The sequence below is a fragment of the Akebia trifoliata genome, chromosome 16 (assembly GCF_017979445.1).
Source record: "Akebia trifoliata isolate Shusen 1 chromosome 16, ASM1797944v1, whole genome shotgun sequence".
Lineage (NCBI taxonomy): Eukaryota > Viridiplantae > Streptophyta > Magnoliopsida > Ranunculales > Lardizabalaceae > Akebia > Akebia trifoliata.
In genome coordinates this window covers 3,903,113-3,923,689 of record NC_141390.1, presented here as the reverse complement: position 1 = coordinate 3,923,689, position 20,577 = coordinate 3,903,113, and the positions used below count along the sequence as shown (strand labels likewise).

The window sequence follows — 20,577 nt, the reverse complement described above, 5'->3', positions numbered from 1 at the left end:
TCTAATGTGATGACAGGGATGAGATTGTAATTTTATTGGTTTTTAACAAAATGATTACTTATGTTAATTCTTAGGCATAATGGTCGGGGAATTTTGGTGTCCAAACACACCTACTCCATTTTCTCTTATTATTATAATAGTAAAGATATTAAATTTTCACTCATTCCCAAATCCAACTCCATCTATCTAAATCTTATAAATTAAATTACTCTTTTACCATCATAGTTTACCTTCAATTCCTTATAATTCTCCAATCATCGGTGTCAATATCTCAAAATATTAATTGGAGTTAATATTGACGATTTGAAGAAGGTGACCATATAAGAGAATTATAAGAAGAGAGGAGGGGGCTCGTGATGGATTTGGAGATGTTGAGAATGAAGGATTGGGATTGGACCTTTGCCTCTTCATGTTTTTGGAGAACTACAATGTGAGATTATTGAGAATCATGGTTTAAAATCTCATTTCAATACAATGTTTTGGTTTTTTCAAAAAATCAAAACAATACGGAAATAATCTCAAAATATTCTTGAAACATTCAATGAATTGAATTAATGTTTTTTTTTAATCTTTCAAATGAGACTGTTGTCAACGAGTATATCATCAATTTGAAGTACAAGGGTATCTCAAATATTTATCGAAATATGATGATACTATTTAAATAACCAAGTCTTCTAGAGAAGACCAAGGTCAAGGACATGATATTCGATGAATACAAGAAGCTTTTAGATGAAAAAAAAAACCCAAAAAATCGAAAGAAGAATAAGAAGAAGAGGGATGAAACCTCCAATGTTGAAAATGCATCCAGTCAAGTACCTCTCTCTCTCTTTCTCTCTTTTTCTGTGTTGTGTGCCTACTTAGATCCAATCACAAAAATAATAAAAAAGAAGAAAAAGATTAAGATTGATCTCGTTCGAGAGAGATCAGACCTCTCAAGCCACCAAATCGAGATGGTGAATCTCTAATTCAATTAAAGATTAAATATATTTTCTCTACATATTTTCATTAAGATCAAAATGGATTTAAATATAAGAGAAAATAAAACTACCCATTAACCTATTTTTCCACTCTTAAACTAATCATTCTAAATTATCCACTCTAAACTATTCACTCATACTCATTCAAAGAACTATCCCATAACACACTCACGTACTCTCAACCTTCTACTCACAAAGGGTTATGATCCCATACAATAAAAGCATCCTAAACTACCCTACTCACTTTTCTCCCATAGAAGCACATAACACTATGTTGGATCTCTCTTGTAGTTTTGTAAATCAAGAAAAACCATAAGAAAACGATTGAAGTTTTATTTTTTCTGTTTTAAAGATTATTTCATCTCAGCAAACTAAAATTACAAAATATTTCATACGAAATGAGATGAAACTTTAAACCATGCTAAGAATATGATTTAAACGTCTATATATATATATATATATATAAGTGAAAGATACCTTGAGAGTTTGGGAGAGAAAGAGGGGTAAAAAAATATAGGAATGTCGAGGGGAGACAGATCATGGGAGGTCAAGAGTAAATGGTAGAAGATGACACAAAGGGAGAGACGATGTGAAGGAGAAGAGAGAAAGAAGGTAGGTAGAGAGTGAGTGTTTTTATTTGTATGTGTAACAAAATACAAATTGGTGTGAATAAATTATGGATGTGCAATATTAAAAAGTTTTTATTATTATTATTGCAATATTAAAAAGTTGGTGTGGTTATAGAAGTTCTCTTCTCATTTTCTTCTCAATTTTTTCAAAGAAAGGGAATTGGTTTCTAGTTGTCCATACGTGTCTTCCAAAAATCGCTATCTCATTAGTTATTTGGTAGAAAATCTGACCACCCAATCACCAATGCGATAGTGATTTTGTGAAAGATACCCATGAAAAGAGTGAGTATTCCTTGGTCTCATGATCGATAGTTTGGCCATATTCATAATTATTCTCTAACATTATTGGAGAATTTAAACATTTGCAATGAGAAGGAAATGTTGTGGCTTATGTATGTGTTGGTGAATCATGGGTGGAAGTTAAAAGCTTCATCTTGTTTTTCTTAGAGTTTGGGAGATCTTCCTCTTTAAACTAAGAAATCATCCATGAGAGATCATCTTCTTTACGGTTTGTAAATTAAGTAATTTTCCTCTATTTAATATATTCTTTGCTTAGCAAAAATAAAAAAAAATGTTTAGTAACCGAAACATGCTAGTAGCATATAGAAGAATAAACTTCGATGACATGGATGTTAAAAAAAAAATAAAAATAAAATAGTAAAGAAGAAATATCTCACAAAATACAAGGATTCACATGGTTCAATAGTGTGTCTAACAATCATTATTTTCTATTTTAAAAATCGAGAGCTGCTAAAACGTTTTTATCTTTTAAAAATTTAAAAATCATCAAAAAATAGAAAAACCCTTAAGAATATATTACAAAATTTCGCTTTTTCTAACATTCATCCCTGCCCGTTGACCAGGTGGGGTGCTATCAACTCAACTCTACATACCGCCAACAGAATACAAGACATTTACACAACAATGGAGACCTTGAATTGCCAATGTTACGCCAAACATTTGTAATTTGAGAAATAGAAAAAAAGAAGAAAGTGAGATGTTTTCAATTCAACTTCAAACTCTTTTTCCCTATTTTGTTTCATTTGGCTCCTAATAATTTTGATTTGCTTCCGATACCAAACTAACAAGAATTGGGACTTTTTATATTTGAATTTGAATTGTTTTAGCTCCTAGCATTTTGGATCCTAAATTCAAAAGGATATTGGTTAAATGGTTTCCATTGGTATCGCTTGTACTGAATATTCAAAATCTTTTTTCAAACATGAGAAAAAAATCGAGCAATCTCGACTAAAACAGTTCAAAATATTTTGAGATTCCATATCGTTGTTGTTCAAACCAGTTGGACCAATTTTAGGAAGCGACCCATCACTTCATGACGTGGATCAATTAGAGGACTCTACTACTTGGTCCCTTGGATCCATGTCACCATCTTCTCTACTCCCATTTCTTCTCTTCCATGAACCTGTCAATGGATCAGGCCAGACCCAAAATCCGATCCTGTCAGATCTGATAACTTGAGTTTTGCCTCAATGATTTGGGCTCACCCATAAGACCCAACTCAATAAGAACCCAATTTGAAAACTTGTCATTATGGTTTTAGGTTAACAATGCTCAGAGTTTATTTCCAATAGGAACCCAATTCGAAGTTATGTGAGAAAATATATAATTATATTATCTATTTTGTTTAGAAATGTGATCCGTATTTATATTTCATTTAACGAATCTGACTTGATCTGATCCCATTATCATCCTTTCAGAGTTGGATCCAAATATAGTAACTGAGTTCAGATTCAAAAATTATTTTGGTTTGGTTCAGATAAATCTGGGGAAGTTTTTTTTTTTTTCAAAAAAAATAAATAAATAAATAAAGAAAATTCCAAGGACCTATAAAGAAAACTTCAATTGCCACACCTACTTTTACTATTGCCACCCCAAGATGTGGGCTGATTCTTTGGTGATTTACATATGAATTTGGTGGCATTAGCAAAAGTTGGTGTGGCAATAGAATCTCTCTCTATATAAATGATGTTTGAGTGCCTTCCCAAAATCCCAATACATCTCCAATCTCCCTAAAAACCCCTATCTTGAGTCTTGCAATTTGAGGATTAAAGAAGACAAAATCTTGAAGTTGAAGGCTACATATTTTAACCAAGACAATGGATTTGTAGGAAAATATCAAGGCTTCTATTTTTGAAAATGAAAATTTTCATTGATTAATCGACTGGTCCCTTATTTTGACTTTTTTTTTTTTAATCAAAAAATAAAAATACGAATTTTGTGAACTAACAGTGCTGATAACAATCTGATCTGATAAGTACCTGATCCAGTAAGTATCGGATCAGTTACAATCCAATACTAATTGGATTGGTTCCAGACCGACCCAAATCCAATCTGAACCTGATCCATCGAAAGCGTAGCAACATGCTTTCATATGCCCAATGCTCTTATGCATAAGAATCTTGGATTCAGGCTTTTTAAATGTTCAGTCCAAAACTAAAATCAGATAAGATAATCAAAACCCAAACATCATTAGATTATAGTGTTATATTGTGCAATAAATATGTTTTAATAGGAGAAACCATCTGACATTACTACCTAAACAACAAATTCAGAATAAATCAACATAATAGTGTTGTGCAGCAATAAACAAAGCAAAACATGGAATCAACCAAGATAGATTGTGCACCTCACACTAACAGAGGAAAGGGTCAGACCCATCTTCACCAAGTAGGTTGGAGTGTCGGAAAAAAAGAAGCTCCACCTTCAGATGCATGATTTTCAATGTTTTGTTCATCTCACTTCTTAGAGTTGCCTTTGAATATATTCTCCTTGTAGTATTTGAGTTCCTTTATGCTTTCTTTGATGTCATCCATGGCTCGATGTTTCTGTTCCTTTAAAGGCATTTTTTTGTGATCTACATGAAGAGAAAAGATGAAAACATTACAAGGATGAATTAGTCTTACAAGTTACGACCCTTAGTTGAAGTATAACCTTTGGGTTTTATGGAACAAACTGAGTTCAATCTTGATTTCTTAAAAAACAATAATTAGGGTCAGAAATAGCACAACTATCACAATGAAGACAAGAAGCTTCAGAAGAAATAAACCAAATGTTTAGATTGAAAGATTAAAACCATCTGAATTCTGAACCTGGTTCCGAGGACCATATGATGGGATGGATAGCAGGCATTGATGAGCATAGTAACCAAGTTCTGAGTCAGCAATTAATCTGTGGGGAAATCAGCTTGGTTTTATTTGAATAAATCCAATAAAAGTTTCAGGAAAAATTCGGGGACTATACAAACGATGTTTTATAGTTTCTACCCTAAAACCCATCATCTTCAATCTCCCTAAAAACTATACCATGTTCCTGAGATTTGAAGGTTGAAGAATAAATTTTTATCCTAGGGGTTGTAAGATGAGGGTGTTTTAGAGAAAAAATCAAGGTTTTTATTTTGGAAACAAAAAATTCATCTATTTAATCCCCTGATTAATTATTTGACGATTGTTTTTTTTTTTTTTTTCTGGTTTTTGGATTTCTTTGTGAATTTTGTGATACTGTTTGATTACATGAAACCTTGAAAATCAATGGGTACATAATAATTTCAAGGAGGGCAAGAAAGTTTTACACATGAAATGCAAAGTAATGACATCTGCTAATCAAGTATGAGATATATATATATATATATATATATATATATATATATATATATATATATATATATTTATAAGCATCAAGTATGAGAATTTGCACCTACTAATGTGATTCATGGAGTGATATGTAGAGTAAAATATTAACAACATTGCATCACCAAATGGAGCTCAATAAACAATGATAGTATGGTATTGAGACTCCTTATGGCACTCCTTGGAAAATAAACTTGGAGATTTGGCGATGAAACAATCCCTTTATGAAGCGAATATTGTGGATAAGTATGGTTGTGGAAGGTTTGTCAAAAGGCATCATGAAAGTTCATGGAGTTCGCAAGAAGAATCAGAATCCAGGATTTTGATAAAATTTTGAGGAGATACTTGGTGAAGTGAAGATGTCCCCGTGCATCGTGTTTGTCGTACAAGAAAGATAATTTAATCCAGGATTTCATAGTTTGGATGGTGAGGATTTGTCTTGGAATTTTGGCTTCAAAAGAAGATCGAATGACCAGGAACTTGACACTAAATCTGCCTCACAACTCTTTCCTATATCCTAACCAATTCCCTGATTTGGATAAGACATCCAGGTTTGGGACTGAAAATGTATATTCACAGTTAAAACTTTCTACAAGGCAATGAGAAGAAGTCGTATGAACCATTTATCAGCATATATCACTTGGGGATCTGAGACCCCATCTGATTTAGCTTTTTTCCTGTGGACCACATCTCTAAACAAAATATTAACTATTGATAATCTCAGATCCCGAAAATTGATAGTGATAAATTACTGCTTTTTATGCAAATGCAAAATTAGGTATTATTGCTTACTGGTTTCAGGAAGAAAAATCCTGGACTTTTGGCAACAAGTTGAAGTCAAAGGCATTTAGGTCCTTTTTATTAGTCTATTATGAAGACTGGGGTCAAGGGAGGCAGCATGCCATCAGTTTCAAAGCATAGGGAGGTATCTCTAATATTCACCAAAAAGTGTGTGTGCGTGTGTGTGGATGGGTGGGCGGGTGTGGGTGTGGGTTTTGGGGGGGCGGGGGGCGGTGGGTTGTTCTAAATCACCAAATAAAAAAATAAAAAAACAGTAACTCTTCAACCATGTGTATGCAATGTTGATTGAACCATGTTTCTCTGAGTGACCAAAAGTTCCATACACGGCTCAAAAATTGAAGATTACATTCCAAAGCAAATACTTGTGGATAAAAGATATAATATGATTTGGGATAAAGAACAGGTACTGAAACCGAATAAAAGAAGTAAAATTGTTACCTCTTGGGTACCAGCGCACACACAGAGCTTTAACGCTACTAACATCAACAAGTACATGAGGGAAGAGAATTGCTAAATTAGGCATATACTTCTGTCGAAAGAAAAAGTAGAGGTCTGTTAGTACTACAACTGAAATGATGAAGAAATGTATGAAACAAGAGCAGCAGTAAATACTTGTAGCACGTCCTAGTCAATATGAGAGTAAAACAGAGTAGCTACTAAGCAACTAGTGGAATTTGCTTGGGTAATAACAGGATATAGCTGAGATATTATATTTACCTTCTTTACTAAACATGCTCATCAAATTTCAGAGGTAGGTTTCCAATTCGCTTAAATCCAAGTGATGAACCAAATCAGACAAAGCAAGCTAATAGTCTCAAGGGCTGCCATGGATATCAGGTGGTTTAAGCCATGATTTAAAATCTCATGTGTGGTCTTATTGTGTTTCTTTGTTCCACTTCTCTTGGTGTGCCCCTCACTTGGTTAGGGTGTTGTTTGAGTCTTGGAGGTCCTCTGATTTTGTAGGAAGGAAGAGGATCTTGTGGAATTCTATCCCCCAAGCCAACTGTTGGGGCTTATGGAAAGAAAGGAACAGGCGAGTTTTTGAGCAAAAGGAGCTATCTTTGCAGGCAATCATCTTTAGCATTGTGGGCTTATTGTTTTATTGGTGCAAACAATTTCAAGAGTTCAGAGGGTTCTTGTTTGAAGATTTCTTGCTCAGGTGGAATCTGGTGTATAGAGGGTAATTGCCCTCTCAGGTGTTAGGGGGGGTTTGTTTCTTTCTTTATGTTTTCGTTGCCTTTTGGCCCATGCTTGATTTTTCTTTCTGTGAGGACTCCTTGTTCTCTTTTCAATAAATTTTCTTAGTTCTCCAAAAAAACAAAAAAATCTCGTCCCGAAGCATGTTTCAGTTGGGAGAAAACCAGAGTCAATCTAGACCAGAACATTCTGAGACATACTGAGACCAACCAAAGCAATCCTGAGATATTCAATGTTTCGTTCCAGTCTCGGCCAGATATGGAATGTCTTGGCCAAAACATTCCGAAATGGTACGAAACTTTAAACCATGGTTTGAGCTGCCTCACCTACCAAAAGTTATTCAGTTGGGTGTACATGTGGAACGCTCTTCAAAGATAAGAATATTCCTTTTGTCTTGTTTTTCTTAATCTTTGTTTTTTGAATGGGGAATCCTAAGGAAATCATGCTTACATTAGACAACTAATCTACAAATGATAAATTGCATTAAAACAATATGGAGAACATTTATTATTTCTTCAACATTGAATAGAAGGGGAAAAGAAGACAGACATGATTATGCCACACTTACCTTCAAAAATTGGAAGTCCACATAAATTGAATTTCCAGCAAGCATAGGTGTATATGTGCCCACATGCTTTTTGACAAATTCAATAACCTATAACTTGAAACAAAATTTTGTATTATTCAATGGGAGAATAAGAAACAAAGCAACAAAGATTTAGGGAATGAAATGAACAATGCAACAAAAAAAGTATTCAACAGAGAATTTGCTGTAGAATAAAGACATCCAAGAACCCATGATGCGAACGGAAAGAAGGAATGCAACAAAAAGATGCTATCATACCCTAAAACCCTGAACATGAGAGAGATTAGAATTTGAAATCCGAGAATACAAAAATAGCATCAATCAACAAAGTTCTCTTTAATCTGAACTACCTCAAACTAATAACCATGTGTCAAATAGTGATTAAGAACACAAAACAATTGCCAATGTCTTTGAAGATGCAAGTATAGAAGAAAAAAAATGTTCAATGGTATTTTTATCATTTCTCGGATTTGGTATGACACAAATTTTGCTGCAGCATCAATACATTTTCTATGAAAAGATATTATAATAATCATCTAGTTTCAAAGTTTCAACAGAAGTAATTAGAGGTCATTTGGTAAATAATTACTATTGAGCCATCTTAGGAAGGGTCTCAAACCATTATAACAAGATAAACAATATCTTCCAAAGATGTGGACATTCTCAGGGGAATGATTAGGGGTCACCCTGAATTTCAATAAAAAGGGTGCCACTTTCACCTTTTAGTGCCAAAAAAAAAAAAATTTCATTGAAGAAACAAAACTGTTCTCCAAAGAGAAAGGGTATTTAAGAAGTCTCAGTCAGTATATAAGTTTGGGAATTGGATATGGGCAATGTAATATGGGATAATATATTGAAAAAGGGTAGTGTTAAAGATCCGAGTCAGATACAAATCTAAATTTTGGTCAACATCTGCAATGTTGGAATTAGATCTTGACATGGATCTAACCCATGTCATGCTATACCCATCAACATCAGCATCCTTATTGTCACTGGAAGACAGCACATCAAAAATGAGTCAGATCTAAGGGTCAAATCCTCATTTCTAGAATTTATGGTAAGGATCTAGTCAATTCCTTGTCTCAGACCTGGAACCCATCCACATTTATTTATTTAGCAAGTCAGGTTGAGGGTGAAGGAAAAAAAAATCAGGGTTCTTTTTTTTACACCCCCACAAACTGGAAGGAGGGAGAGAGCAAGATCAAGATCAAGATCAAGAGAGCCATATGGAGAAAGTTATTTTTGTGCCAACCATATGCAGCCATAAAAAAGAGGATGTTATTTGAGAAAGTTACCACTTCGTGAGAGACTTTGTCATATAGTAGTTCAATGAAGTAAAAAATGGGAGTTAAATGATACGAATGCCGAGGAAAATCAATTCCAAAAGTATTAACATGCACGAAAAGTTGAGCCACATAATTATGTTTTACACACCTGCTTTTCAGCTTCCTTTTCATTGATTGTACTTTGAAGGACCTTTTTTGTCAACCCTAAATGAAACCAAAAAGGTTAAAATTTGCAAATGTTAAAGTAATATATTATAGGAAAAATGTGGCTACATGCAATCTCTATGAAAATGAAGGATACAAGTCCAATTAACATAACAAATGTTCATACTTGAGAAACTTACCACTCGCTGCATGATGATTTTGACACCACTCTCCCATATTATCTAAACATTCCTTGGGTTGACGAATAACCAAATCAGGACCCTGAAAAGTTAAAGATACTTCAATTTTTAAGGGTGTACAAGATGGTCACTTGATTGTAATCCTACAGTGCTCTGTTACCCCATTTTACATTAATTACGATTGATAGGGGTAAAACTAAGATGTGTGAATTAAGTTCAAATTATTGTTGATCATCTTTTGGTCTATTGCTCTAGATAAAAGCTTAATTGCATCTCATTTCTTGAAAAAAATTATTGTAGATTTTCGTGTTATCTGCAAATCTATTAAGGAAAAGGTCAACCATCTATGGATCCATTGTAATAGGACCAATAGATCTCCTACATGATTACATCATCTGCCCAATATTTCCATGAAAATTGTATGAATTTCCACATTGATCAAAATATTTGCATTTCCAAGTTGACCAAAAGAAATATACAATAAGTTGCCCCCAAGTTACATTAAGAAACTAGAAAAGAGTTGCTTTTTTTTTTTGGATAGGTATAGGGTTGGTGGTTAGCAAATGAAGTTGGGTTCAAGGGGATTTGAACTTAAGACGTGAGTTCAACACTCCACACATCTGACCACTTAGCTAAGTTGGCACTTCAACTAGAAAAGACTTGATCCTTCTGCTAGAATCACCACTAGACTTTAAACTTCATTTTGGGGTTCGAAAGGATCAATCAAAACCTATAGAAATCGATATACTTATTTAAGAGAGAGAGAAAAAATCAAATGAAACTTAGGGCGTGCTTGATTGGCAGGAAAATATTGCTTGGCAAATGAATTTTGAGGCAAATCCTTTTCCACCATTTGAGCATATCATGGACAATTTTGCAGAAAATTATTTTTGTTGTTTGAGTGGCATCGAAAAAATACAGAAAAATATTGTTTTAATTTGACTTTTATTGCAACTATATAAAAATAAAAAATTATTTGTGAACAATTTGAAAGAATCTCCTTTTATAAAAGAGATAAAAATCCATTTAACACAGAAGCATTGGTACCTAAAGCTACAATATTACATGTATTTTGTCACAACCATGAGTATTTCATAAAATGATTTCTTTGTGGCCCTCCAACATCAACAAATGATGGGTATTGATGAAGATTGAGTGGTTGATGCCTAAAGGATGAAACCTTTTATTCAAATCTAAAGCAATTGCGTGGTACAATTTCTATGCGAGTCGTGTTGGAGTGACCTCAAGCTGGAACCTCATATCACGCATCTTGACGTGAAAGTGGATAGGAACCATAGATGCTTTTCACTCGTATCTCGATGAAAAGCATCTATGGTTCCCATACACTTTCACATCAAGAAGTGCGATATGAGGTTCCAGCCTGAGGTCACTTCAGCATTTTTCTTTCTATGCTACTAGTGTTTGGATGTGTAAATGACATGTATTCTCTACTCCCATTTTCTATATTAATTTATACTCTAATGTGAGCTTGACTGGTTGTATCATATTCTAAAAACTTGAGTACATTGATCATGATTGATTCAAAAGCACATCCTAAACGCTGGTTATACCAAATTGAGTTCTTATTCATGTTTGACTTATTTTTTATTGGTGATTTCATGTTTGAACTGTTTTGCTTGTGAAATTTGCAATGTCTTTAGTTTGTTATTTTACTGAATTAAGTTAATTCAATTAATAAGGAACCATGCCACACTCACTTTTTATTAGGAGATCGTAGATTGGAGCTCAGAATCTAAAATATTCTTTGGTGGTCATCCTCTTACTATTTTGAACATTGCCCCCTTGTTAACAGTAACTTAGACCAAGAATTGTTTGGACCTATGTGGGAATATTAGAGAACCTTGGTGGGTCCAGCGTTTAGGAGTTTTGCAGTTTCTTCGTTTGGACCTACCAAGAGTTGTGTGGACCCACCAAGAGATGGATTGACAATGGTTTCTTTCCTTCGAGTATGTACCTTAGACCTTTTTAATTGGACACTGAGATGGGAATAGGTCCAACAAAGAGCTTTCTAATCCAGATCAATCAAACGTATATCTTCAAAACAGTGAGTCTAAACATATATTCTACGCTTATCAAGAACCTACCTTGAGAGAGAAAAAGCAGATTTGTTGGAGTCAGGTGAAGATGAAATGCCAAGGAAAAAAGTATTTTAGGTCAATTAGAATAGGTTTCCTTTCTTTTTTTGGGTATTTTTTAATTAACCATGTGTTTTTTATTTTTATACACCGTTTTCTTTGGGGGAAGGGGGGTGAGAAAAGGTTTTCCGCTTGAAGCTGAAAATCTTAGGCTCAAGGCAAATCGTTTTCCCTGCCTTTTTGAGTTTATTTTGCTATCAAACACCAGAAAATACGAGTTTTCCATGGCAAATCCTTTGATATTGATAGTTGATTGATTTTAGTTTATCACAATACGGCGGGGTTGGTTTCAATTTAAGATTTCATCTTGGATTTCAAAGAACCTATGACATTGATGCTATTAGAAGGTAGAACTGGTTTCTCAATGGAATTGGAAAATTATTAGGTTTGGGTGCACAGGTACTTCAGATTCTTGATTAAGCTCCTTCAGATGAAGCTCGAAACCTGCTCATAAGAAGCAATAGGATGCCAATTCTCCAATGGATCTCAATAGTTTATGGTTCCAATTTGTGAAGAGAGGTTTGGTGGAGAGAATGTATGATCCTCTTTGTTATTATTGTAAGCCGGTCAAACTTTAAGATCTTTGAAATTTCCTTTTGCATATCAAAGAAAATGATTAAAAAGACTTGTTTAATAGACATTGCTTTGGGTGTGAAACTGTGACTGCCTAATCACTGATCAAAGAAATTGAGTAGGTTAATGAAAAAATATTCCCACTAGATTTGGAGTATCGGATTTCACATTAATCCCTTCATAGCTTCATGAAGTTTTTGATGGAGGCATAAAAAATCATGGGCTGTTATTCAGTAGGTTTTTTAGCCTATTATGGTTTTCACGAGTTTTAGGAACAAAGGAGTCTTTATTTATTTGTTTTATGTTATTTTGAGTCCTACTTGTTTTAGAAGTTTATGATTATGTATTTTAAGTTTAGCAGAAGAGTTTTTGTCTAATTAGAAATTTGTCATTTTTGAAAAGTTTCTATTTCAAGAAAGTCACTTGGAGTACAAGTAGAGCAAAATTAGAAATCCTTCAAGTTTTAGCAATTGGTCTTTTTTTTATTTAAACAATGTAATAGATTGTTTTTTTAGGGAGATGTTAATGAATAATTTTTTTTACATAATTTTCTGTTTATGACTTGAATGTTGGGGCATTAAACTAGGTGATGGCATGGAAATCATTGGGGTGATTCTAAAGTGTTTTTCTTTTTAAATCATTTTTTTATTTATTTTCCATTTTGAACCCATCAAGAAACGATCAAGAGTCTATCAAGAACCCTTTTAACCTCATCAAGAAACCATCTAATCGTTTCTTTCACCATAAATACTCTATACCATTAATCTTTTCTCCAAATCTATTATATACCCTCTTACTTAATCCTATTTCACCTCCAAACTTAATTACAACACCCTATTGCAAAATTTCGTAACTACCCTTTAAAATATTGCAAATTGACCTAGTGAAACCTCTCACAATAGCCAATAAAACCTTTTGGGCATAAAACCCTTCCTCTAATTTTTCTTCTTCTTGAACTTCACCTGATTAGTCATTCCCCCATTCTTCCTAAAGTAGAATAGGCCTAGAATCGATAAAACCTATGTTGTCCTACATCAGTTATGAATTTGATTTACCAACAGTTTGTTATGGAATTCTAAGCCATGTCCATGCCAATTATATGCTAACAACTCACATAAATGCTACAAAATGTTTGTGCTAGAATATGCTAAACAAGTCCCTTGAATAGTTATTCAATGTTTTGGGTGGCCTTCATTGCAGTTGTTATAGTTTTTTCTCTCCTAATAACAAGTCTTCCAAATTATTTAAAAAAAAAGAATCAGACTTTAGTATAAGAAAGAAGGATGTGATGTTCTAAAGCATATGACTTCAAAAATCGGCATTCATCTCATTCTTGCGAAACATCTAAACATATTCAACTTCGAAAAGATAGCTTATTACCAAAATCAAACAACATTGACACAGCCAGTGAATAATAGGAAATCTGCGAAGAAATTGCAGTCACAACAAAAAAAGAGAAATAAAAATAAAAATACGATACATAAAAATTATGTAAAGAATGGAATGAAGTGACCTCCACTGATTTGGTCATATTTCCATCTGTAACAATGCAAGCAATCTCCAATATTCGATCTACTTCGATATTCAAACCTACATAAAAAAGCAAAAGTAAACATCTGTGGCAAAAAATTTATAACAGCAGCCAAAATAGTAATAGTCTCAATATTACACTAAACATCACAATCATCCAAACACCTAAAGTTTCTACTTGACTCGAGAATGGGGCTATATGGAGATTCACCAACAAGATAAGAATCCTAGGATTTGTGTAAACCAGGTTACCCAATTGGTTGGAAAGGACCCGATCTGCAAACCGAACCTGTTTGCGGAACGGTTCACTGTTGGTTCGTGAAATGTAGCGAACCAAAGCAACTGTAAATTTTATCTTATTTTTTTATTTCCCCCTCCACAAGTTTGATAATATTTAAGATATCCCCCTAAAATTTTAAACTGATAGCATGCCCGTTTGACCTTGGTCTTTTTTAATAGACAGATGAAAAATGATCAAATATCCATCTTCAACTTATAAATAAATAATTTAAAAAAAAAAGCTTGATTTTTTTCTTTCCAAAATCTGTCATCTTCAACCTCTTTTTTACCCTACTCATCACTTCAACCTTCAAATGCCTCTCATCTCTGTCTACGGGTTCATTCTCGAGTGGCAAACCATGAACCCCGAACCCAAGTTCGAACTGAGCGAACCCACGAATCAGGTAACATAGGTGTGAACAGATCTGGATAGGCCTCAACTGATGATCATAAACCTGGGTACGATAGGAACAACTATTTTTTTTTTTCCAAAAAACATAACAAAAAACAGTACCTACCGAGGTATGATCTTCAAATTTTGAACAAATATCAAGAAGAGGGGAAGGGGGGGAGGGTGCTTGGGCATATTCGATCACCAATTCTACTGGATTTCAGGAAATTTTAAAATCAATTATCGACCTTAACAAAGTTGGGGTTGATTTTATTGGTTGAAATGGTAGAAGCACACAATGAAAAAGAGGGGGCTCAGAAGGAATAGATGGAAGAGAAGAATATGACCATCCAATAGATAGCCTCCCCAGGAAAACCTGAATTCCTTCAATGTGGTTGAGCTGTGGGAAACATACCCGGAAGGAAATTGCTTCTCTATACATCTTAGTGCTTCATTCCATTGACCAAGACTTAAACAGTTCAAGAATAATGGTCTAATTATTAGATGCCTCATTAGTCATAACATATACAACATGGCAGGATGGAAAAATATTCATACGAAAGGGAAATTAAGAAATCACATTGAACTCTCTTAGCCTCTAATGTTTGTTGCAAACAGCATTAAATATGGAAAAGAAAAAATTGCTACCAGTCATTTCTAAGTCGATCCAAACAAGTGGCAATTTATATTGATCTGAAGTCGTCGCCTGGTTTTGCTGATCGTGTGTGTCAATTTCTACGATTCTTGTGCCTTCAGACCCTTTACCTTTTCTTTTACCCTTATCTGCATCAATGAAAAAGCTTCATCAACAACACATCACCCTTCAATCTCGGCCAATTGTTTTAACAAATTCTTACTATTTAACAATATTATTGTCCAAGGAAAATTACCCTACATAAACAATTTGGAATAAAAGCGATGGATGACTTCTCCGAGACAATGACAGGATTTTTTTTTACCATCCCTGTGTTTTTTTTTTTTTTTGATAGATCTATCTTTTCATATCGATATTTATCAAATATATATATATTGTCTTTGGCATCCTTTGCAGACATTTTCCCAAGAGGCATTATTGCCCATTGAATGATGGGTTGATGATTGCATAGTTACAAACTATGTTACCTGGTTAGGTGGAAACGCTATTCATTTCATGAGATATTTCCTATTTCGACCGAAATAATCAAATTTCAGGTATAAAAATGCAAGATATCAGTGGAAATATTTTGATGAACATTAAAATTCAACCGAACTGTTGTTTTTGAAAGAAAAGAAACTTTATAATTATGGATAAATTTTATAACTCTAATATAAAAAAAATATTAAAAAACTTACTATAGAAATAACTTTTATATATATATAGGGGGCGGTTCAGCAGCCCTAAAGTTTGCCAAACATTTTTCAAAACATGGGTTAGAAGCTTTGGAATGAGCTGATTTTTTGTGAGGATGATCTCTATGATGAGGAGATCATCCTCACCAAAAATCAGCCTATTCCAAAACTTCTAACCCCATCAAAAGTGATTTACAAAAATTGGACGGTCCACGATTCTTCAACTTGTAAACTAGGGTTAGAAGTTTCAAAATAAGCTGATTTTTGATGAGGATGATCTCTTCACCGTAGAGATCATCCTCGCAAAAAATCAGCATATTCCAAAACTTCTAACCCCATCAAAAGTGATTTACAAAAAATGTTTGGCACAATGTTTGGCAAACTTTAGGGCTGCCGAACCGTTCCCATATATGTATATATATTATAAAACACAACAGTGGACCCCACTCTACTACAATTTTGTGGGGTATAACAAAATAGATAAATTAGTGGGGTTCACACAACCCCACTTCATTGTCTTTCCTCTCCTCCCCGCTTTTTCCATAATAACCCTCTAAATTTATTATTTTTCCTCTTTTACCCCTTTACCCCAAAGAGGATGCTTGTGCCTACTAGTGTGTGTGTGTGTAGAGAGAGAGGAGAGAGAGAGAGAGAGAGATAAATACCCAAAAGCACATGTTTCAATCGTTTATGCTCTCATTAATTGGATATATTGTTAATTTATTCATGAATATTTACAATAATAATAACATGTTAATGTAGCACTAAATGGTTCATTTAAGCAAGTGTTTTAACATGAAGGTATGTGTAGTTAATGTGATATTATAGTTTCCATTTTGGCTTAAATATTGTTTTTGTTGTTGAGCTCTCCTATACTAGCACTAACACGTAGTAGAACAATGTTGATCTTCATTTTCACAATCAATATGGTTGTTTATTGTAGTTTGATGACTTTCGAGTATTGTTTCATGAATGTTTTATCCTTTTCTACAATTTAAATTTTCTCGTTATTTTGATCATATCCACAACATTTGCATTATTTCTATGAAACTTGTAAAAAAAAGTGACAAATGAAAAAAAAAATTATTGAAGAAAATTGTATTTATTTCCACATTGATTGAAATATTTCCATTCCAAGTGAAACAAATATACTTAAGCTTATTTCAAGTTATTTCATAGCCCATACCTCTAACCTCTTGATGACATAAGTAAAGCATAATTTACACATAAGAATCAATACCGACATAAATTATTAGATAGGTCAGCATATTATAAGTGTAATAAGAGTCGAAGACACCAATGTCTGCTTCAGCCTTTAGAAATACACTTGAAGAGCAATACTACACGTGACTTTACTAGTTTTACAACAATAGCCAAAACAAAACAAAAAAATATAACATTCTCTAATCTAGAGTTGCGTAGAAGCAAGAGAAAGCAAAATACAAAATGGAGAAGCAAACACACAAGATAATTACATAAATACAAAGCAACATCCTTTTACATTAGAGCTACTAGCAATGAAATTTACTTTCATTTTTTTTAATTCACCTTAACAATCTACAACATAAAACCCTTATTTCTAGGCTTCAAATATATAAGAAGCCAGGAGTATAGAACCCCTCCAAATGAGAGACAAAATCTCCCCACAACAACTGCTACAAATATAAATTTGAAGCGAGGGTTGATTGTTTCTCTAGAATCTTTCCAACTTGGACAATAGAGAGCTTGATACAATATTCTCCATTTGTATAATGGAATGATAGGTTTTATTACGGTTTTGGTCCAAAGCTCAAATGGACGACACCCACACCAAACCTTGAGGCCGCAAGGATGGAGGGAGCAAAATCGGACAACCCAATGCGCTCCATCCCTGAGATTGGCAGGCCAACTCTTCTTGTTTTAAATTATGCAAACCCAACACATCTTTCCAAACAACAAGCTTTTGATAGAACCAATTTACTCCCTTCAAAAGAAACCTACCCTTCCAAGAAGCAATTTCCTGATAATTTTCTCTAGTAGTGGATCTCATATTGCCTATTGTGGATGGTGCCTTTGCGAATGCATGCCACGTTAGCTAGGGAACATCAATGTGTCAACATATCAAGGGGTGTCTGCACAGATAAGAACTTTTTGGTGCATGTGATGGTGACGCAGAACGCCTTAATGAAGTAGGAAAAGGGAGTTGTCAAATGTCAGATGCACTTACCAATTGCCAGATGAAAAGGCAATTCGAGCTGCTGATCTACTAGGAAATCAGGCTACAAATCCTACCAAAAGCTTCTCTACAAAAGGAAAGTCAGTTGACAAGAACTGTCTCTTGGTCTGTTTGGCACCTTGGCATATAAAAACATGTCTCAAGGACCGGACAAAGAAAGGAACCACTCACTCCTTTTGCTAAAACTTCTCCAAGGCACAATTTTGATGCTAAAATGACTAAAACCAGCTTCGCTTGGAAAGGAGCCAAAGTCACTATAATCTCACTACATGAGCAAGTCCTTATCCACATTGTAATATTGTCTTTTGTTTACTTCAAAGTATTTGCCTTCCATGGCTTTAACTTATAGTTAACCCTAGCAAAAGGCCTACATAGTTAGATGGGAAAGAACCTACTTCCCACACAATGACATTTGCTAAATGTTCAATGGAATCTTGACCACTACAAAGCCTTACTTTTTTAGATGTTTATAGCAAGCCCAAAAACAACCTCAAAACAACAAAGAATTCCCCTCAAGAACACCATGAGGTCCCTTTCCATTACTAAAAATCCCTAGATTTCACCTATCTTGATTGTCTTTGTCTTTGATAATAGTCTCCCCAAAGCCTCCACCACAATATCAAGAGAAAAATAAATAGATAACTATCTCAGTCCACAAGAACTGTCCTGCTCCAGCTTCATTCACTAGGATAGAAAAGGAAGCCAAGGAGACATATGTAAGCTCCAAATGCTACCAACACCTATTCTACCAAGTACCGACCGTATATCTAGAAAGACATAAATCACATAATCTTAGATTTTTTCCTAATCAATCTTCATGAGTATGCATTCGATAGCAATCACTATTTCCATCTAAGATTTCCATGCAATGATACCGATATGACTTATTTAATTCATGCAGCAAGTACTTAGAGACTATTCAATTTTATATGAAGCATCATCCACAGGACTAATTGATCTAAGATCGTAAATATCCTCCACTCCATGTTTCATATGGGTAAAAGCCAAGAATGTTCTATTTAAACATAATAGAAATATGCTTCTTCTCGAAATTCTTTCACCACCAACATTAAATCACTTTTAGTACTTATGACAAGATTTAAAAAAAAAAAAAAATCCATTGAAAAACAAAGTAATTAAAATTAACATAAAAAATCAACTTTTTAATTTATATATTATTTTGTATTAAAACCATTAATTATTCAACAAAACCTCATAAATTTTAACCATTACATTCCAATGATAAATAAAATTAACACATCGGCCATAATATCTAATTATTTTTTACAAACAAATTACACACCGAATAGGAATTATTTCCAATTTTCCAGCTTAAAATACTAATTGTTTCAAGCCCTAAATTATTTTCTATGTGAAAAAATGCAAAAGAGAAAGAATTATACAATATATTTTCAATCTTTTTAACCCTTAAATCAATAATTCAACAAATCAAACTTGTGTAAGAACATCATATAAGATGGAATAAAAAACCTTTTTTAGTAGAAACATTTCCATCTTTTGCTGCAGAATCAGAGTCTGTTTGTGGTTTATCATCTGCGACGTCCAAATCCAGGACGGTGAACGTATTTATAAGCTTCTTCATCATTTTGATGCAGAGAAATTCAGAGAGAGAGAGAGATTAAAGTTAATTTCCGAAGAAAATTAGGGTTTCAAGGAATCTAATCGTATGGACTCGGAATCGAAGAACTTGGGTTTTAGAACAGTAGCTAATTGTGTTGACCTCTCCGTACTACTTTTGAGTGTGAAATTTACGTCGTCGACAAGCGAGAAACAAAAAGAAAAGAAAAGAAAAGACGAAGAAATGTAATTTATAAATACCCCTTTAGGTTGGTGAATATTTGAGATACTACCTCTATTTTCAAACTTATGACATATCCTTGACCGTGGTCTTTTATGAGAGACAAATGAGATATGACTTAAAATGCCCTCTTCTCTATTGTTTGGTAAATATTCTTTGAGCTGCCCGTGTTTTCAAATGAGGGTATGTCCCTTGACCTTGGCCTACTCTGACAGGTTAATGAAAGTTGATTTAAATGCCCTCATCTTTGACCAGAGTCCAAAAAAAAAATTATTGATTTTCTTTCCCAAGACAAACCATCTCTAGCCCCTTGGGCAAAAAAATTTACTTTCATCTTTGAATCTTGAAATTCTATCTACTCCAACCTTCAAAAATTAATTATATTATTTGACTTTTGGAGATATTAAAGATGAAATTTTGGTAGGAAAAGAATTATCTAGTGGGAAATCAAGTACGGTTGCACACTCGCACGTGATGGACCAAAAATGACAGTAAATAGATTAAAAATAATTGATCACGAAGGTTAAAGCTTGAGATGATGAAATTTTGAGAGAATATCAAAAGGGTTTTTGATCGAAAGTTGAAGAGAGGGCATCTTGGTCCTCATCCATACCATTATGGCAAAAGAATGATATCATCGCTTTGAAAAGACAAATATCTCAAAGAACGATATCATCGCTTTGCAAAGACAGATATCTCAATTATTCATCAAAACAAACAAGATTATGTTAAAAGAACCCTAAAAAATTGTGCCCCAATCGTCGACCTCAATATTTCATCTCCGTCAACCTTCAAACATCGTGAACTAGATACAAAAA

General features: G+C 33.8%; 1 protein-coding gene across 1 annotated transcript; it reads right to left on the bottom strand.

The window, feature by feature from the left end:
• Nucleotides 1–4,071: 4,071 nt before the first annotated feature.
• Nucleotides 4,072–19,721, bottom strand: LOC147382328 (Polynucleotidyl transferase, ribonuclease H-like superfamily protein). Its single transcript, XM_086427438.1, has 8 exons — nucleotides 19,432–19,721; nucleotides 15,045–15,179; nucleotides 13,710–13,786; nucleotides 9,468–9,549; nucleotides 9,272–9,327; nucleotides 7,820–7,906; nucleotides 6,493–6,583; nucleotides 4,072–4,481 (listed from the first exon to the last, which is right to left on the bottom strand). Exons 1-8 carry the CDS (start codon nucleotides 19,544–19,546, stop codon nucleotides 4,363–4,365), a joined length of 762 nt encoding a protein of 253 aa, XP_086283564.1. The 5' UTR covers nucleotides 19,547–19,721; the 3' UTR covers nucleotides 4,072–4,362.
• Nucleotides 19,722–20,577: the final 856 nt, after the last annotated feature.